Source organism: Trachypithecus francoisi, unplaced genomic scaffold (assembly GCF_009764315.1).
Source record: "Trachypithecus francoisi isolate TF-2019V2 unplaced genomic scaffold, Tfra_2.0 Lachesis_group20, whole genome shotgun sequence".
Lineage (NCBI taxonomy): Eukaryota > Metazoa > Chordata > Mammalia > Primates > Cercopithecidae > Trachypithecus > Trachypithecus francoisi.
Genome location: NW_022681466.1, coordinates 68,592,627 through 68,605,795, shown reverse-complemented (window position 1 = coordinate 68,605,795; position 13,169 = coordinate 68,592,627). Strand labels below are relative to the sequence as shown.

At 53.2% G+C, this 13,169-nt stretch overlaps 2 protein-coding genes across 5 annotated transcripts in view; both read right to left on the bottom strand.

Moving 5' to 3' along the window:
* ITGAE (integrin subunit alpha E) overlaps positions 1–7,373 on the bottom strand; it is an 85,331-nt gene extending 77,958 nt beyond the window's left edge. For 2 of the 3 annotated variants that reach the window (XM_033185067.1, XM_033185068.1), the window contains exon 1: positions 6,501–7,373. In XM_033185067.1, coding sequence (XP_033040958.1) covers positions 6,501–6,879 — 379 coding nt within the window. In that variant the 5' untranslated portion in view covers positions 6,880–7,373. The remainder of the gene's footprint in view (positions 1–6,500) is intronic. The other variant, XM_033185069.1, reaches the window with a different exon arrangement.
* A 147-nt stretch (positions 7,374–7,520) lies between these two features.
* The window catches only part of NCBP3 (nuclear cap binding subunit 3), a 47,443-nt gene continuing 41,794 nt past the window's right edge, over positions 7,521–13,169 (bottom strand). For both annotated transcript variants that reach the window (XR_004430892.1, XM_033185073.1), the window contains one exon: positions 7,521–7,838. Coding sequence is in view for 1 of the 2 variants with exons in the window: in XM_033185073.1 (XP_033040964.1) it covers positions 7,817–7,838 (22 nt within the window). In the remaining variant the exon portion in view is untranslated. The remainder of the gene's footprint in view (positions 7,839–13,169) is intronic.

Below are 13,169 nucleotides of genomic sequence, written 5' to 3'. Positions count from 1 at the left end.
GCATGCTGGCCCACACTCGGTAGGTGCTGAGAGAGTGGCCGCTTGCAGCCTACATAGACTCTCAAAGGTTCCAGATCAAGACCCTCAGGCAGGGAAGAAGGTTGTACGGTTCCCGCTGCTCCCTCAAGAATCCAGAGCTGAGATAAGGGATGCCCAGTAGGGATTTGGGGCTCCGGCCCCTGGGCCCACGTCACGTTGAGCCCTGTGCTTCCTGGTTAGCCAGGCTGGGGGAAAAAGAGGAGGTCAGCAAACTGCCTAGAGGAGAATTAAAAAGTGCAAGCTGCCAACATGTTACGAGGGGTGAGTGTGGGGCCTTCGTCTCCCCATTTCACTATCGGTGTAACTGAAAGGCACGAGTGGAGACTGCAGAGCAAAGTCCAGTCCCCTCTCTTGGGCCTCCGTGGCACCCTCTGCACACTCCTGCCTCCAGGCCTCAACACAGCTGCTCCCTCCACCCAGCAGGCGTGCTCACCGCTCTCCACCTCTGTCTGCAAAGCCCGTCTTTTGTGGCCCTGCTCAGCCAGCCAGGAGCCAGGAGCCAATCCAGACTCTCAGTCAGAGTAACTCCCGGGTCCCCGAGCCCCCTCAGCACCCTGTGGTCTGTCTGGCTCTGACCGAACCCTGAACCCCCTCAGCATCCTGTGGTCTGTCTGGCTCTGACCAAATTCTGTCTGGATCAGGGTGATCTGTGATTCAGTCTACCTCCCCCGAACTGTGATGTGATCTGAGTCACACACAACACCCCCAACCACAGAGCCCAGCTCAGCACAGGGCCAGGCCCAAAAGAGGCGCTCTAAAAATGTCAGAGTGAGCCAGATATTCCCTTTCCTCGCGCCACCCCACCCCCGTGTTCACTCTGTTCAACAGAGATCTCGTTCAACAGAGGGTTCTGCTCCCCCAGAGCACCTGTTGCCTTGCAGGCATCACGCTAGGTGCTGAGCTCAGAGAGGGGTGTGGTTTGCACACGGCTCATCGGAAGATTGAATATTTGCGTCTGCGGCTCAGATTCTGTGTTTGTGCCCGATTCCAAAGCCTTTAGTAAAAGCTGGAGGCACTGAGGGGTTGCTAAACAGAGAGAGGGCAGGGTCACCAGTGGCCTCAAGAAGCTGGGCACTGCTCCTGCTGTGCTGGTGGCTCACTGAGCTGCAGCAGAGCTCTGCTTAGAGGGCTGGTAACTAGGTCAGCAAGAGCTTGCTGCAGGGGCACGGTGGCATGAGAAACTGTTCGTGTGTGTGTATGCGCACGTGTGTGCACCCGCGTGTGTGCATCCGTGTGCGCATCCGTGTGTGTGCATCTGTGTGTGTGCATCCGCGTGCACGTGTGCATCCATGTGTGCATCCATCTGTGTGTGTGGCATCCGTGTGTGTGCATCCGTGTGTGCATGCATCCATGTGTGTTCATCCGTGTGTGTGTGCATGCATGCGCGTGCATCTGTGTGCATCTGTGTATCTGTGTGTGCGTGTGTGCATCCATGTGTGTGCATCCGTGGGTGTGCGTGTGCATGTGTGCATCTGTGTGTGTGTATCTGTGTGTGCGTGTGTGCATCTGTGTGTGGTCATGCGTGCGTGTGTGCATCTGTGCGTGTGTGCATCTGTGTGCGTGTGTATCCGTGTGTGTGTAGTGTGCATCCATGTGTGTGTGCTTGCGTGTGTGTGTATATCCGTGTGTGTCTGTGTGTGTGGTGGTGGAGGTCGGTGTATTTGCTGGGCTTTCCCTGAGGGTCAGCTGGTGCCCAGGTCTGCCAGGCCTGGCTCAGCCTGTTTCCTCAGATTGGATGCGCCTCAGGCCCGACAGTTCGTTCGCCTTTGAGCTGCGTCTTCATCAGGAAACCACCTCCTGTTGCATTTCCCACCAGGACTCAGAAAACAGCATCGTCTTGGTAGATGGTCTTGAGTTCAAATCCTCACTGCCTCGGAGTCACTGAAGGACCCTGGCACCTCCCTTCCATCTCCCCTCTGGGACATGGGGTTGTGCAGATCCAATAGGGCAACACCCGGCCCCAGGTCTGACACAGGAGGCTCAGCACGTGGAGGCTGAGGTTGGAGAGAGTTACAACCACAGGCGAGGGCTGGCCCTCCCTCTCAAGCCCCCCTCGCGTGCTGCAGACTTACAGACACAGCTCCACCAGTGTCTGTCACCACACTACCCACAGGACCACCTCTCTGAGCTGTCCCCAGCCACAGAGGCCTGCTGAGTCAGACTGAGCTCCCCCTCCATCCTGTCAGCCACCACTGTCTCCCCTCAACCCTCTGTCTCCCCCAGCACACTGGGCAATTTAAACACACATTCTTACAGTACAATAAGTACCACTGTTCCCAATTTAGGAAACTGAGGCTCATGAGGCATGATTCACCCACATTGATAGCAGGAGCTACAGAAGTGGGACTAGACGCAGGGGTCCTGACACCCAGCCCAGAACCCCCAGCAGGGCCTCGTGGGAGGGCTGTGCCTCAGAGCCATCTGCAGAGCACCTGCGCAGGACCACCCAGCCACGGTCCCCCCACCTCGATCTTCCACACGGAGCCTCATCAACTCCACCCCGAACCTCACAGTCAGCTGAGCCCATCTCTCTCCATCACCCTTCATCTCCCTAATAACAAGAACGGCCAACAGGCCTTGAGCACTACTGTGTGCTGGAAACTAAACATTTCTTTTTTTTTTTTTTTTTTTTGAGACGGAGTCTCGCTCTGTCACCCAGGCTGGAGTGCAGTGGCCGGATCTCAGCTCACTGCAACCTCCACCTCCCGGATTCAAGTGACTCTCCTGCCTCAGCCTCCCGAGTAGCTGGGACTACAGGTGCCCGCCACCACACCCAGCTAATTTTTTGTATTTTTTAGTAGAGACGGAGTTTCACTGTGTTCGCCAGGATGGTCTCGATCTCCTGACCTTGTGATCTGCCCGCCTCGGCCTCCGAAAGTGCTGGGATTACAGGTGTGAGCCACTGAGCCCGGCCTCTATTTTTTTTCTGAAACGTTGTCTCTCTCTGTCTTCTAGGTTGGAGTGCAGTGGCACATCTCAGCTCACTGCAACCTCCGACTCCTGGGTTCAAGCGATTCTCTTGTCTCAGCCTCCCAAGTAGCTGGGATTAAAGGTACGCACCACCATGCCTGGCTAATTTTTGTATTTTTAGTAGAGATGGGGTTTCACCATGTTGACTAGGCTGGTCTTGAACTCCTGATCACAAGTGATCTGCCCACCTTGGCCTTCCAAAGTGCTGGGATTACAGGTGTGAGCCACCGCGCCCGGCCAGGAAACTAAACGTTTCTCATGAGTGTCTCCTCCTCCCCACGTCTGCCTTCCCCAGGACCTGTGGATGGGACCAAGGCAGAAGCCTCCTTACAGGCCTCTCTGCTTCCCCTCTCTCCCAGATTCCAACTAACACACAACATACAACTCTGTCGTCACCCTGCTCAAGACCTGTGGCTCCCCACTGCCCTCAGCAGGAATTCCAAGCTCCCCAGGCCGGCACTCAGGTCCCCACATTCCTCACCTGCCACTGTGGGCCTCTCGGGCTTGGATGCCCACATTCCTCCACTCACACCACACCTGCCCCACGCAAGGGGACCTCCCAAAGACGGGCAGGGATGAGGGGCTCCCACACAGCCCACACTCCCCCAGCCAGCTCTCCACACACACTGCACTCTGCTGGCATTTCACCTTTGCTTGGGCCGCCCCTCGGCCGGGAGTGCCCTTACCCTACCCCCATGTTGAGAGACACTGCTGGGGCTGGAGAGGCTACTGTGTGCACAGCCTGCCTTCTCTTCACACAGGGCGCCAGGACAGGGGTGGCCTTGCCTCTGCCCGCACCCCCAGGCCCCAGTATGTCCCGATTTGGGGCGGGGCTGGAAGGGAGAGCAACACCAGAGACAGCCTTCCGCTCCCACTCACGCTTCGCCTCCCTCTTCCTACCAACTAGACTCCTCACACCCCACGGCTTGGTGCCTCCTATTCCCCCTGCAGAGAAGGCCCCTCTGCTCACCCTCATCCTCCAGATCCCACCTCAGATGCCACAGTCTCCCACTCCCCAAGGACTGAGGTTTTCTATCACGCACAGGCCTGGGGTGATGCCCCGGCAGAGCTCCGGGCCTCGGCCCGAGTGCATGCCACCAGCAGAGTGGGCCCTGGACTTCTGGTTCCTTCTTCTTCACCCCTGTAAGGCTTTGTAGGCTGACAGGACAGGCCTCGTCACGCAAGGGTGCAACGGTGGAAACCCAACCTCTGAGACCCAGGATGGAGAAGTGAGTTGATGTGATTGCAGAATGAGTCAGGGGTGAAGACGGACTTGGGGACGGCAGGTCACAGGGTAACAGGGCAGGATGGGGCTGGTGGTCAGGGTGTGGGCAGTTCCAGGATTTCAGGGTCTTTCTGCACCCGACTCTTCTAAAATCTCCCTTAGACAATTGCTATTATTCCATCTGCTCTCACGGATAACAAGAAGTAGGCATCACCAGAGTGGGTGGCCTGGAGGGGGTGGAAGGTCAGCGCCAGGCCAGTCCTGGATTCTCTCCAGCCTAAGGAGGCCCAGCCTGGCATGGGATTCAGGGTGCTGGGCCTGGGGCCACAGTCTGAGGGACTCTTTCCTCCCAGCAACTCCTGAGCATTTTCTTTCTCAGGCTCTCCTCAGCCCCAAGACTCAACACCACCTCACCTTCTCCAGGAAACTCTCCCGGACTGGTCCGTCCCAGTCTCAGGACCTCACAGCGTGGAGCAGAACTGCGGCAGCTTCGTTTCTGCCACCCACATTGGAGCTGCTGGGGCCCTGCTCTCAACCCCTTCCCATGGCTGAGCTGAGCTGTGGGCTAAGCACACGGTCTCACAGCAAGTCTGCTCCATCATTGCTGTCTGCTGCCCAGCAGCTTGGGAAGGGCCTAGGCCTCCAAAGAGGTTTGATCAATGCCACCTGCTGGAAAAGGCACTGAGGTGATGAGTGGTGGCCCCAGAGGCTGCAGGAGACAGATGAGCCACAGGAGTATTCTGGAGACATGGGAGTATTCTGGAGCTGGGAGGCAGGACAGAAGCCTGGGCGTGAGCCCCGTGTCTATTAATAGTCAGTTGCTTGCAAGCCTGGGTAGTCACTGTCCCCTCTGTGACCCAGTCACCTCCTCTGTACTGGGAGAGGGTAGACAAGAGTCTAGTCTAAGCATCTGCTCCAGGTATTCTGGGTAATGGGAGATCAAAGCCACAAGCCATAAAAAGAGACTTTCTACACCCCACGTGTAACTAAAAACAGAGAAGTCTAAATTGTAAAATAAAAGGAAGTTCAACAAACTGTTGATCTTTCCATGGTGACTATTCTGATGTTTTTGAAATATAAAATATTAGGCTGGGCATGGTGGCTCATGCCTGTAATCCCAACACTTTGGGAGGCCGAGGCAGGCCGACCACCTGAGGTCAGGAGTTTGAGACGGGCCTGACCAACATGGTGAAACCCCGTCTCTACTAAAAATACAAAAATTAGCCGCGCGTGGTGGCGCGAACCTGTAATCCCAGCTACTCCGGAGGCTGAGACAGGAGAATTGCTTGCACCTGCGAGGCAGAGGTTGCAGTGAGCCAAGATCCAGCCTGGGCTCCAGCTGGGGCAACAGAGCAAGACTCTGTCTCAAAAAATAAAATGAATACAAAATATTAAAATCTGTCCAAAACCGTGTGACTTGCTGGTACCCTACACGTTGTGGCCTGCTTCCTGGGTGATCTGGCCCCATGTGGGATGCTAATCCAATTCTCCCGCCAACCTCCTGAGCGGGGGCAGGAGATCCATGGGAAGTCCGCTCAGATCACGAGGCAGGACCACCCTGGCCTCCGGCCTGATCTTAGCAGCCTCCAGGGGCTCACCTGACTGTGCTGTCTCATCCCTGGGGGCCCACGAAAGGATTCGTGGCTTGGCTTTTGCCCAGAGGCTTCCACGGGACAGTTCAAGGCTAAAATGGGACCCCCCAGGCAGCAGAAGTGCCTCCCCCACCCCATACATACAACAGTTTTCGCCCTGGCCTGACAACACAGGAAGCAGGCTCCCCGCCAGCACGCTCGCCCTCTACATACAGACACTTGCCCCCAGTCTCTCGCCAACACCCTCTCTCCCAGGGTCCTCACCCTCTCAGCCCAACCCCTGCTCTGTAACAGAAGGCAGCTCTGCCAGGCGGAGCCTCCATACTCAGAGAACAAACGACAGAGGCGAGGACCTGCCCCAAGTGGGTGCCACGGGGAGAGGGCTTCCGTGGTGGGGGGAGGCTGCCTGGGGAAGGAACCGAGTGGCAGAGCCCTGGAGTCTGAAGCCCCTGGCTGTTAGAACTGTCAACACACAAAGCGTCCGCCACCCTTCCCAACAAGCCTGGGCACCTGACCCACCCAGCAAGACCACTCTCCTGGAGGAACTCCCACTCTAACCTCTGGCTCTAACTGAGCCCCATCAGACAGACAGACAGTCAAGGCTGTGGTCTGCAGACATCTGGCTGGAGCTGAGGGCACAGCAGCCCCTCAAGGCAACGGGTGAGAGGACTTACTGGCCATGCAGAGCAGCGTGTGAACGAGCCACATCCTAGCTGGAGCAGAGGCAGCTGCGTTGGAGCCGAGGCGAGTGAGACACATGAGCCGTGGCCCACTCAGCTTCCCCTCAGCCAGGAGGCCAGGAGGCGGGGACAGAAGCACACACCAGCAACGACCCACAGGCAGATAGGCACTTCTAATCACACAGAGACACGCCGGCTCATACACAACCAGCCGTGTGGCTTCCTCAGTTGTGGGCTGGACCCCAGGAGCTTCGGAACCACTGTCAGTCCCACTCTCCCACCCACACTTTGATGGAATGGGGAGCTGAGGTGTGGCCACGGCCACAGTTCTGGGTGTCCTCAGCAGAGCCGGAGGAGCTCCTAGGAGCAACATGCATCCAGCCTGCCGTCCATATCCATTTGAGTCGGTCCCTGTCCTGCCTCAGAACCTCCCACCAGACATCTCAGCCCAGCTTCCAGTCCAGGGTCCTCAGTGGTGGTTGCCTCAGCACTGAGACAGGGGTCCTCCTCCCACAGAAGTGCCCCGAGTCAAAAACAGGGCTCCTGTACCAGCCCATGCACTCAAGACCCTGGGGTTCTGGAGGGCCAGGTGAGTGGAATCACTGCCTCGATTCAATGTTGGCTGCATTCGTCCTCTTTAAAACCAGGAGGACAGCATCCTGATGCGGAAACTGATTGATTGAACAGGACTCTGAGTTACCAGAATAACAGAAGTAAAATTCTATCCATCTTCCAACACACCTCTGATCCGTCCCAGCATTCCACAGAACACGCCATTGACAGTTTGCAGTCGTATTTAACTGCTGTCAAATCTGTACTGTGTGACCAAGTCTGTGAGATGGAAGGAACTGTCTCCTGCACCCGTTTCCCAGGCTGCTGGAAGCGCAGAGCGGTGCCGTCAAACAGAACTCTCCGCAGGGATGGAACTGTTCTAGGTCGACACTGTCCAGGATGGTACTTATGAGCCACATATGGTACTACACCCTTAAAATGTCACCAGAACAACTGATGAACTGAATTTTATATTTTATTTAATTTTAAATTTAAAAAGGCAGGACATTCCAAGTCTCTCTCACATGAGTGTCTGCAGCCCCAGGGAGGGAACTCTGAAATGTGAATGTGTTAACACAGAGTGGACAATGGTGTTGACTCCATTACTAGATAAAAATCCATGTTATTTTGTTTCTCTCATGGAAAGGTTGCTTGGCTAAGGTTCTGTGAAGATCCGATGACATTTCCAACCCTTTGCCTTGTCTGCTTTGCTCTGACAGAATGCTTATGACTACCAGATCTTGCTCGGTGATGTGAGATTACAACTCACCGGTTTTCATCCTGCATGAAACAGAAGTTAAACAGCAGAGAAGTTAAACAGCTGTAAAAGCAAAATTCCAGGTCTGGTGGTTTTCCTGCCAGGTCATGATGAAACCATCCTACTTCTGTTGAACCTTGTCCCAGGCAGGATCGGGACCTGTGGCCTACAGCCTGTCTTCCCAGCGCTCCAGGGCTCGTGACCTTCCTCCTCCCCTCACTTCATTCTAAGCTCCAAGGGCACTGGGGACAGTCACAGGGGTCTCCTTTCCCCAGCACTGGCCTACAGCAGGAAGAGAGCAGCCCAGTCGCTGAGCAGATCCCTGGAAGGGCAGGGCCAGAACCCAGACTGCAGCTCACTCGAGATTCCTGAGAGAAGACTTTGTGTTTAGAGTGTGTGCCTCGGAGAAGCCAGGAAAAGCTGATGATTGGATGCCGGACAGGGAGCAGGGCCATTTCTGTACCTTTGCAGACTCCTAGAATGCTGACTCATCCTGCATCCATCCAACATGTATTTATCCAAGCGTCAGTGCCTCTAGTCATGAGACACATAGGTGTCCGTAAAGCCCTCCTGACAGTAGCTGCTTTCCCCACAAACCCAAACTACACCCCCAAGGTCAGGGGCCAGGCTGTGTTGAGTAATGCTCCCCGTCATAGCAGCACCTCGCACAAGGCTGGGTGTTCGGCAAATACGTACATAACCAAAGACATGTGAATGTGGTTTCCCAACTCACTTTAAACAAATATGCCGGGACCAACTCGAGGGACACAACGGAAACGGGACTGTACTCTTCACAAACATCAGTGTCATGGAAGACAAAGAAAGGCTGAGGACCTGCTCCAAATGACAGCAGGCTGCAGAGAGGATAACTAAAGGCAGCACCTGATCCTGGATTGGATCCTGGACCAGAAAAACCACGGCTTTCAAAATCGTTATTGGGACGGTTGGCACACCTAAAACTTGAACGACAGATGAGCAACTCTTGGGCAGATCAGAGTATTACACATTTCCCAACTTTGACAGCTGTACCATGGACACGTGAGAGGCGGTCCCTGTTCTTGGGAAACGTTCACTACAACATCTTATGGATAAACGAGCATGATGTGTACAAATAACCCTCAAAGGGTTCATGGTTCAGAGAGGACAGGAAGAAAAAGGGGTGAGGGAAGAGAAGAGGGAATGAATGAAGAGAAAATGTGGCAAAATGTTCTTTGTTGTACCCTTGAAACTGCTGTGATTTTGAAATGATTTCAAAACAAACTTTTATATATTTTTTAATGTTTTTCTTTCTCCCCTTGATACCAGGAAGAATAAAGTTTTTAAAATGGCCAGGTGCAGTTAGAGTCACAGTTACTTGAGAGGCTCAAGCTACTAGGGAACGCTTGAGCCCAGGAGTTTGAGTCCAATCTAGACAACATAATGTGAACCTGTCTCTTTAAAAAAAGTTGCAAAATGTTCATGGATGCAGGAGACGTGCTTGGCGTCAGGTGAAAGGGCTGCCTGTGGGTCGGGCGCCGTGGCTCACGCCTGTAATCCCAGCACTTTGGGAGGCCGAGGTGGGTGGATCGCCTGAGCTCAGGAGTTTGAGACCAGCTTGGGCTACATGGTGAAACCTTGTCTTTACTAAAAATACAAAAAATTAGCCGGGTGTGGCCGCGTGCGCCTGCAGTCCCAGCTTCGGGAGGCTGTGGCAGGAGACTTGCTTGAACCTAGGAGGTGGAGGCTGCAATGAGCTGAGATTGCGCCACTGCACTCTAGCCTGGGCGACAGAGCAAGACTTTGTCTCCAAAAAGAAAAAAAAACAGAAAGGGCTGCCTGCTGTCTTCAGAGTGAGTCAAAAGTACTAAGGCACAGCCTTCAGAGGCAGGAAATGGTTCTATTCCCCCACTTGCCTTCTGAGTCTTAGGAAGCCAGAAAGAGTGACGACATTGCTGAGACCAGAGCCTAGGGCTGCAGAGTAGTGGTACTCACGGCCTTTGACTGAGTGCTCCGTAGGCGTGCCCTGCTCAGTGCCAAGGCCTCACACGCGAGCCCTCCTCGGAGCCTCTCAGCCACCTACAAGGTCAACCAGATTCCTCCGAGAGGCCACAGCAGTAAGGAGCAGAGCTGGGACTCCAAACAGGTCTGTCTCCTCCAGAATCACGATTCTGAGCCACCACAAACTCTCCTGCCTTCAGCTCTATTGGTGTGTCAACTTTCTGTTTTTTGAGATGGAGTCTTGCTTTGTTGCCCAGGCTGGAGTGCAGTGGTGCTTTCTCGGCTCACTGCAACCTCCGCCTCCTGGGTTCAAGTGATTCTCCTGCCTCAGCCTCCCCAGTAGCTGGGATGACAGGCACCCGCCACCACACCCGGCTAATTTTTGTATTTTCAGTAGAGACGGGGTTTCACCAGTTGGCCAGGCTGGTCTCAAACTCCTGACCTCAGGTGATCCCCTGCCTTGGCCTCCCAAAGTGCTGAGATTACAGGCCTGAGCCCCAGCTAGGTGGTGTGTAACTTGAAAAAAGCAGCGATTTCTTCCCACAAATGCAGACTGGGGTCTCCGCATGGCCAGGTGCTGTGGAGTGGACTGTGAATACCCTCCAACTTCCTATGTTGAAGCCCTAACCCGCCATGTGCCTTTTCTTGGAGATAAAGCTTTTAGGAAGTAATTCAGGTTAAATGAGGTCATAATCCAGTAAGATTGGTGGCCTGACAGGGGCCATGTGCAGGCACCAAGAAAAGCCTACGTGAATAAGACAGCAAGAGGGTGCCCATCCTCCGGCCTCAGATCTGTGGGGGACTGAGGGGGTGATGGGACAGGGAGAGAACAAGGAGTGGATTCTCTTGCCTTTTCTTAACTAAGGGTCTGGGAGCGGGAGGGCTGCACTGGGTGCTGGGACCAAGGGTATAGGCGTTTGGATCTCTCGTTTACAAGCCCCTACTTCTTTCCTGTTGTCTAACCCATACTCCTGAAACCCCTGATGCTCCTGGAAAGGAGAGCAAGGGTCCTCAAACACATATTAGCACTAGAAGGAAACTGGAGCTCATCCCAGTTGAGCCCTCCTTTTCACAGACAGGGAAGCTGAGGCCCAGGGAGGTGAGGGGACTTGCTTGGTCTTTCCAATTGAGTATGTGGGGCAGAAGGAGTCCCCAGGGCCCCGGCCCCAGCCGTCGTCCTATTTGACTTTCCCCAACAGGCATTCTACCTGAGCTAAAAGATGCTGCCTGCCTCTCACAGGCCCTCTGAGGAGAAGATGGCCACATCACAAGATTGAAAACTACCACGAAAATCCTAGGAAGGGAAAGGAAGGTGAGAATTCTTTTTTTTTTTTTTTGAGGCGGAGTCTCACTCTGTCACCCAGGCTAGAGTGTAGTTGTGCAATCTTGGTTCACTGCAACCTCTGCCTCCCGGGATCACGCCATTCTCCTGTCTCAGCCTCCCAAGTAGCTGGGACTACAGGTGCCCGCCACCATGCCCAGCTAAGTTTTGTATTTCTAGTAGAGACGGGGTTTCAGCATGTTAGTCAGGCTGGTCTTGAACTCCTGACCTCAGGTGATCCACCCACCTCGGCCTCCCAAAGTCCTGGGATTACAGGCGTGAGCCACCGCGCCCCACCTGATAATTCTCTTCTGCCAATGGTGTGGGCCTCTCTACCTCACTAACCTACGCTGGCTCAGAGGTGAGGGTGACAATTTGAGGTAACACAAAGTCTCAACTACTTGAGAATCTGGTCATTCAGAGAGGGCCCCTGGAATTGCTCAAATGAACAGGTAAGAATCCTGAGGCAGGGTACTGACCTTGGTAGGCGAAATACAACCTATACTCTCGAGTTTTACTGACAATACAGCAAAATTCCACTTTGATGCCTCACAACTACTTAAAATAGGCTTTTTGAAGCAGCATTTCCCTCACCGCTCCGAGGAACAAAGTTCTGTGAAATGTTCATAGAGTTTCATTGAAAAAAAAGAAAAAAGCTACAATATTTCTTCTTCTAAGATTTATTTTATAAACACGTAAGAAAAGTTCTAGATATTTATTGCGGGTCTGGTTATGCAGTAACAATCTGCCTTGACGCAAGTGTGCCATTCTCAATATCAAAAGCATTCTCTTCTTTTAGTTCGTAAAAGAAAAACATGGTTTAACTTCTAATTATTAACTTCTTGTTATTATAAGGTTTAAAAGCAATTACTGTACTTAGGTATCAAACTTATTTGTGTAGCAACTAATTCATCCGTGAAGCCACAGTTTGCCATGGCTTCACAGCAAATTTTGACTTAAATCTAAAGTGCGTGTTAGCATCTCACCATCACTTAATGCTTCGAGTGAGAAGTTTGAGGAATGCTGCTTTAGGCAAAAGAGCCACTGCAGGACTGAGTTCGGTTCTTTTCACCTGCCCTGGACTGCTGTCACTTTCCTCACCAACAGGACCACTGGCTTAAGAACTGGCTCAGCCGTTCTTCTTTGGGGCCTATTGCCTGCCTGCCAGCTTCCTCTACGTCTATCCTGGGATAGATGAATGCTTTTCTAAAAAATATTTTGGACTATCTGCGTGATTCCCTAGCAAACGCTTTAGAGAGCCCGGTAAGCTTCAGCTCCGACATGGCCATATCATTAAAATTTGAAGTTTACTCAGGTCTACTTAATGAGATTTTTTTTTCTTATACAAGCATATGCACCTCTGAATAATTAATCTTCCCTTTTTCGAATCTGGGGCTTTCATCTAGAATTAGACTAACCTGCAGACAATGATGCCAGAGCTGGGCTGCGTTACCACAATTCATTCATTTACCAAACACTCTCGCAGCACTGCTTACTCTGGGCTGGCCTGATGAAAGGATACAGAGACACCACCACAAAGAACCTTGCTCATCAGGAGCTTGCTTACCGGCTAGAAAGGAAAATACAACATGAAAATAAAGCATTGTATGCACATGGCAGAAAATGACTAGCCTGTCAGTGCGCCCCAGAGCCTCAGAGGATGGAGCCATTCCTGAGGCTGGAGGGTTTACAAATTCATCCCATCTTTACAGAAGACCTGCTAGATGCCAGGCATGCTGGCAGGCACTGGGGAAAGCCCAGTGAACAAGCAGACATGGTCCCTGCTCTCACGGAGCTTACAGTCTAGCAAGACAAACTAGGAACAAGAAATTACAGTCCAGTGTAGAGGTGTGCGGGGTTATAGGGTACAGTGATTTGGCATCATACACACATTTCACTTAAACACAATGGCATTTGTCTGAAAAACTTTTTTAAAAAGGAAAACAAATCAGTTGTTTGGGCCATTCGGCCGGCCCCTCCTTCACTCCGTGAGCACAGACAGGAGCGCGGGCCCGGGCAAGCTCACGCCTCTGCTGCCCCTGTGGCCTGCCTCGGT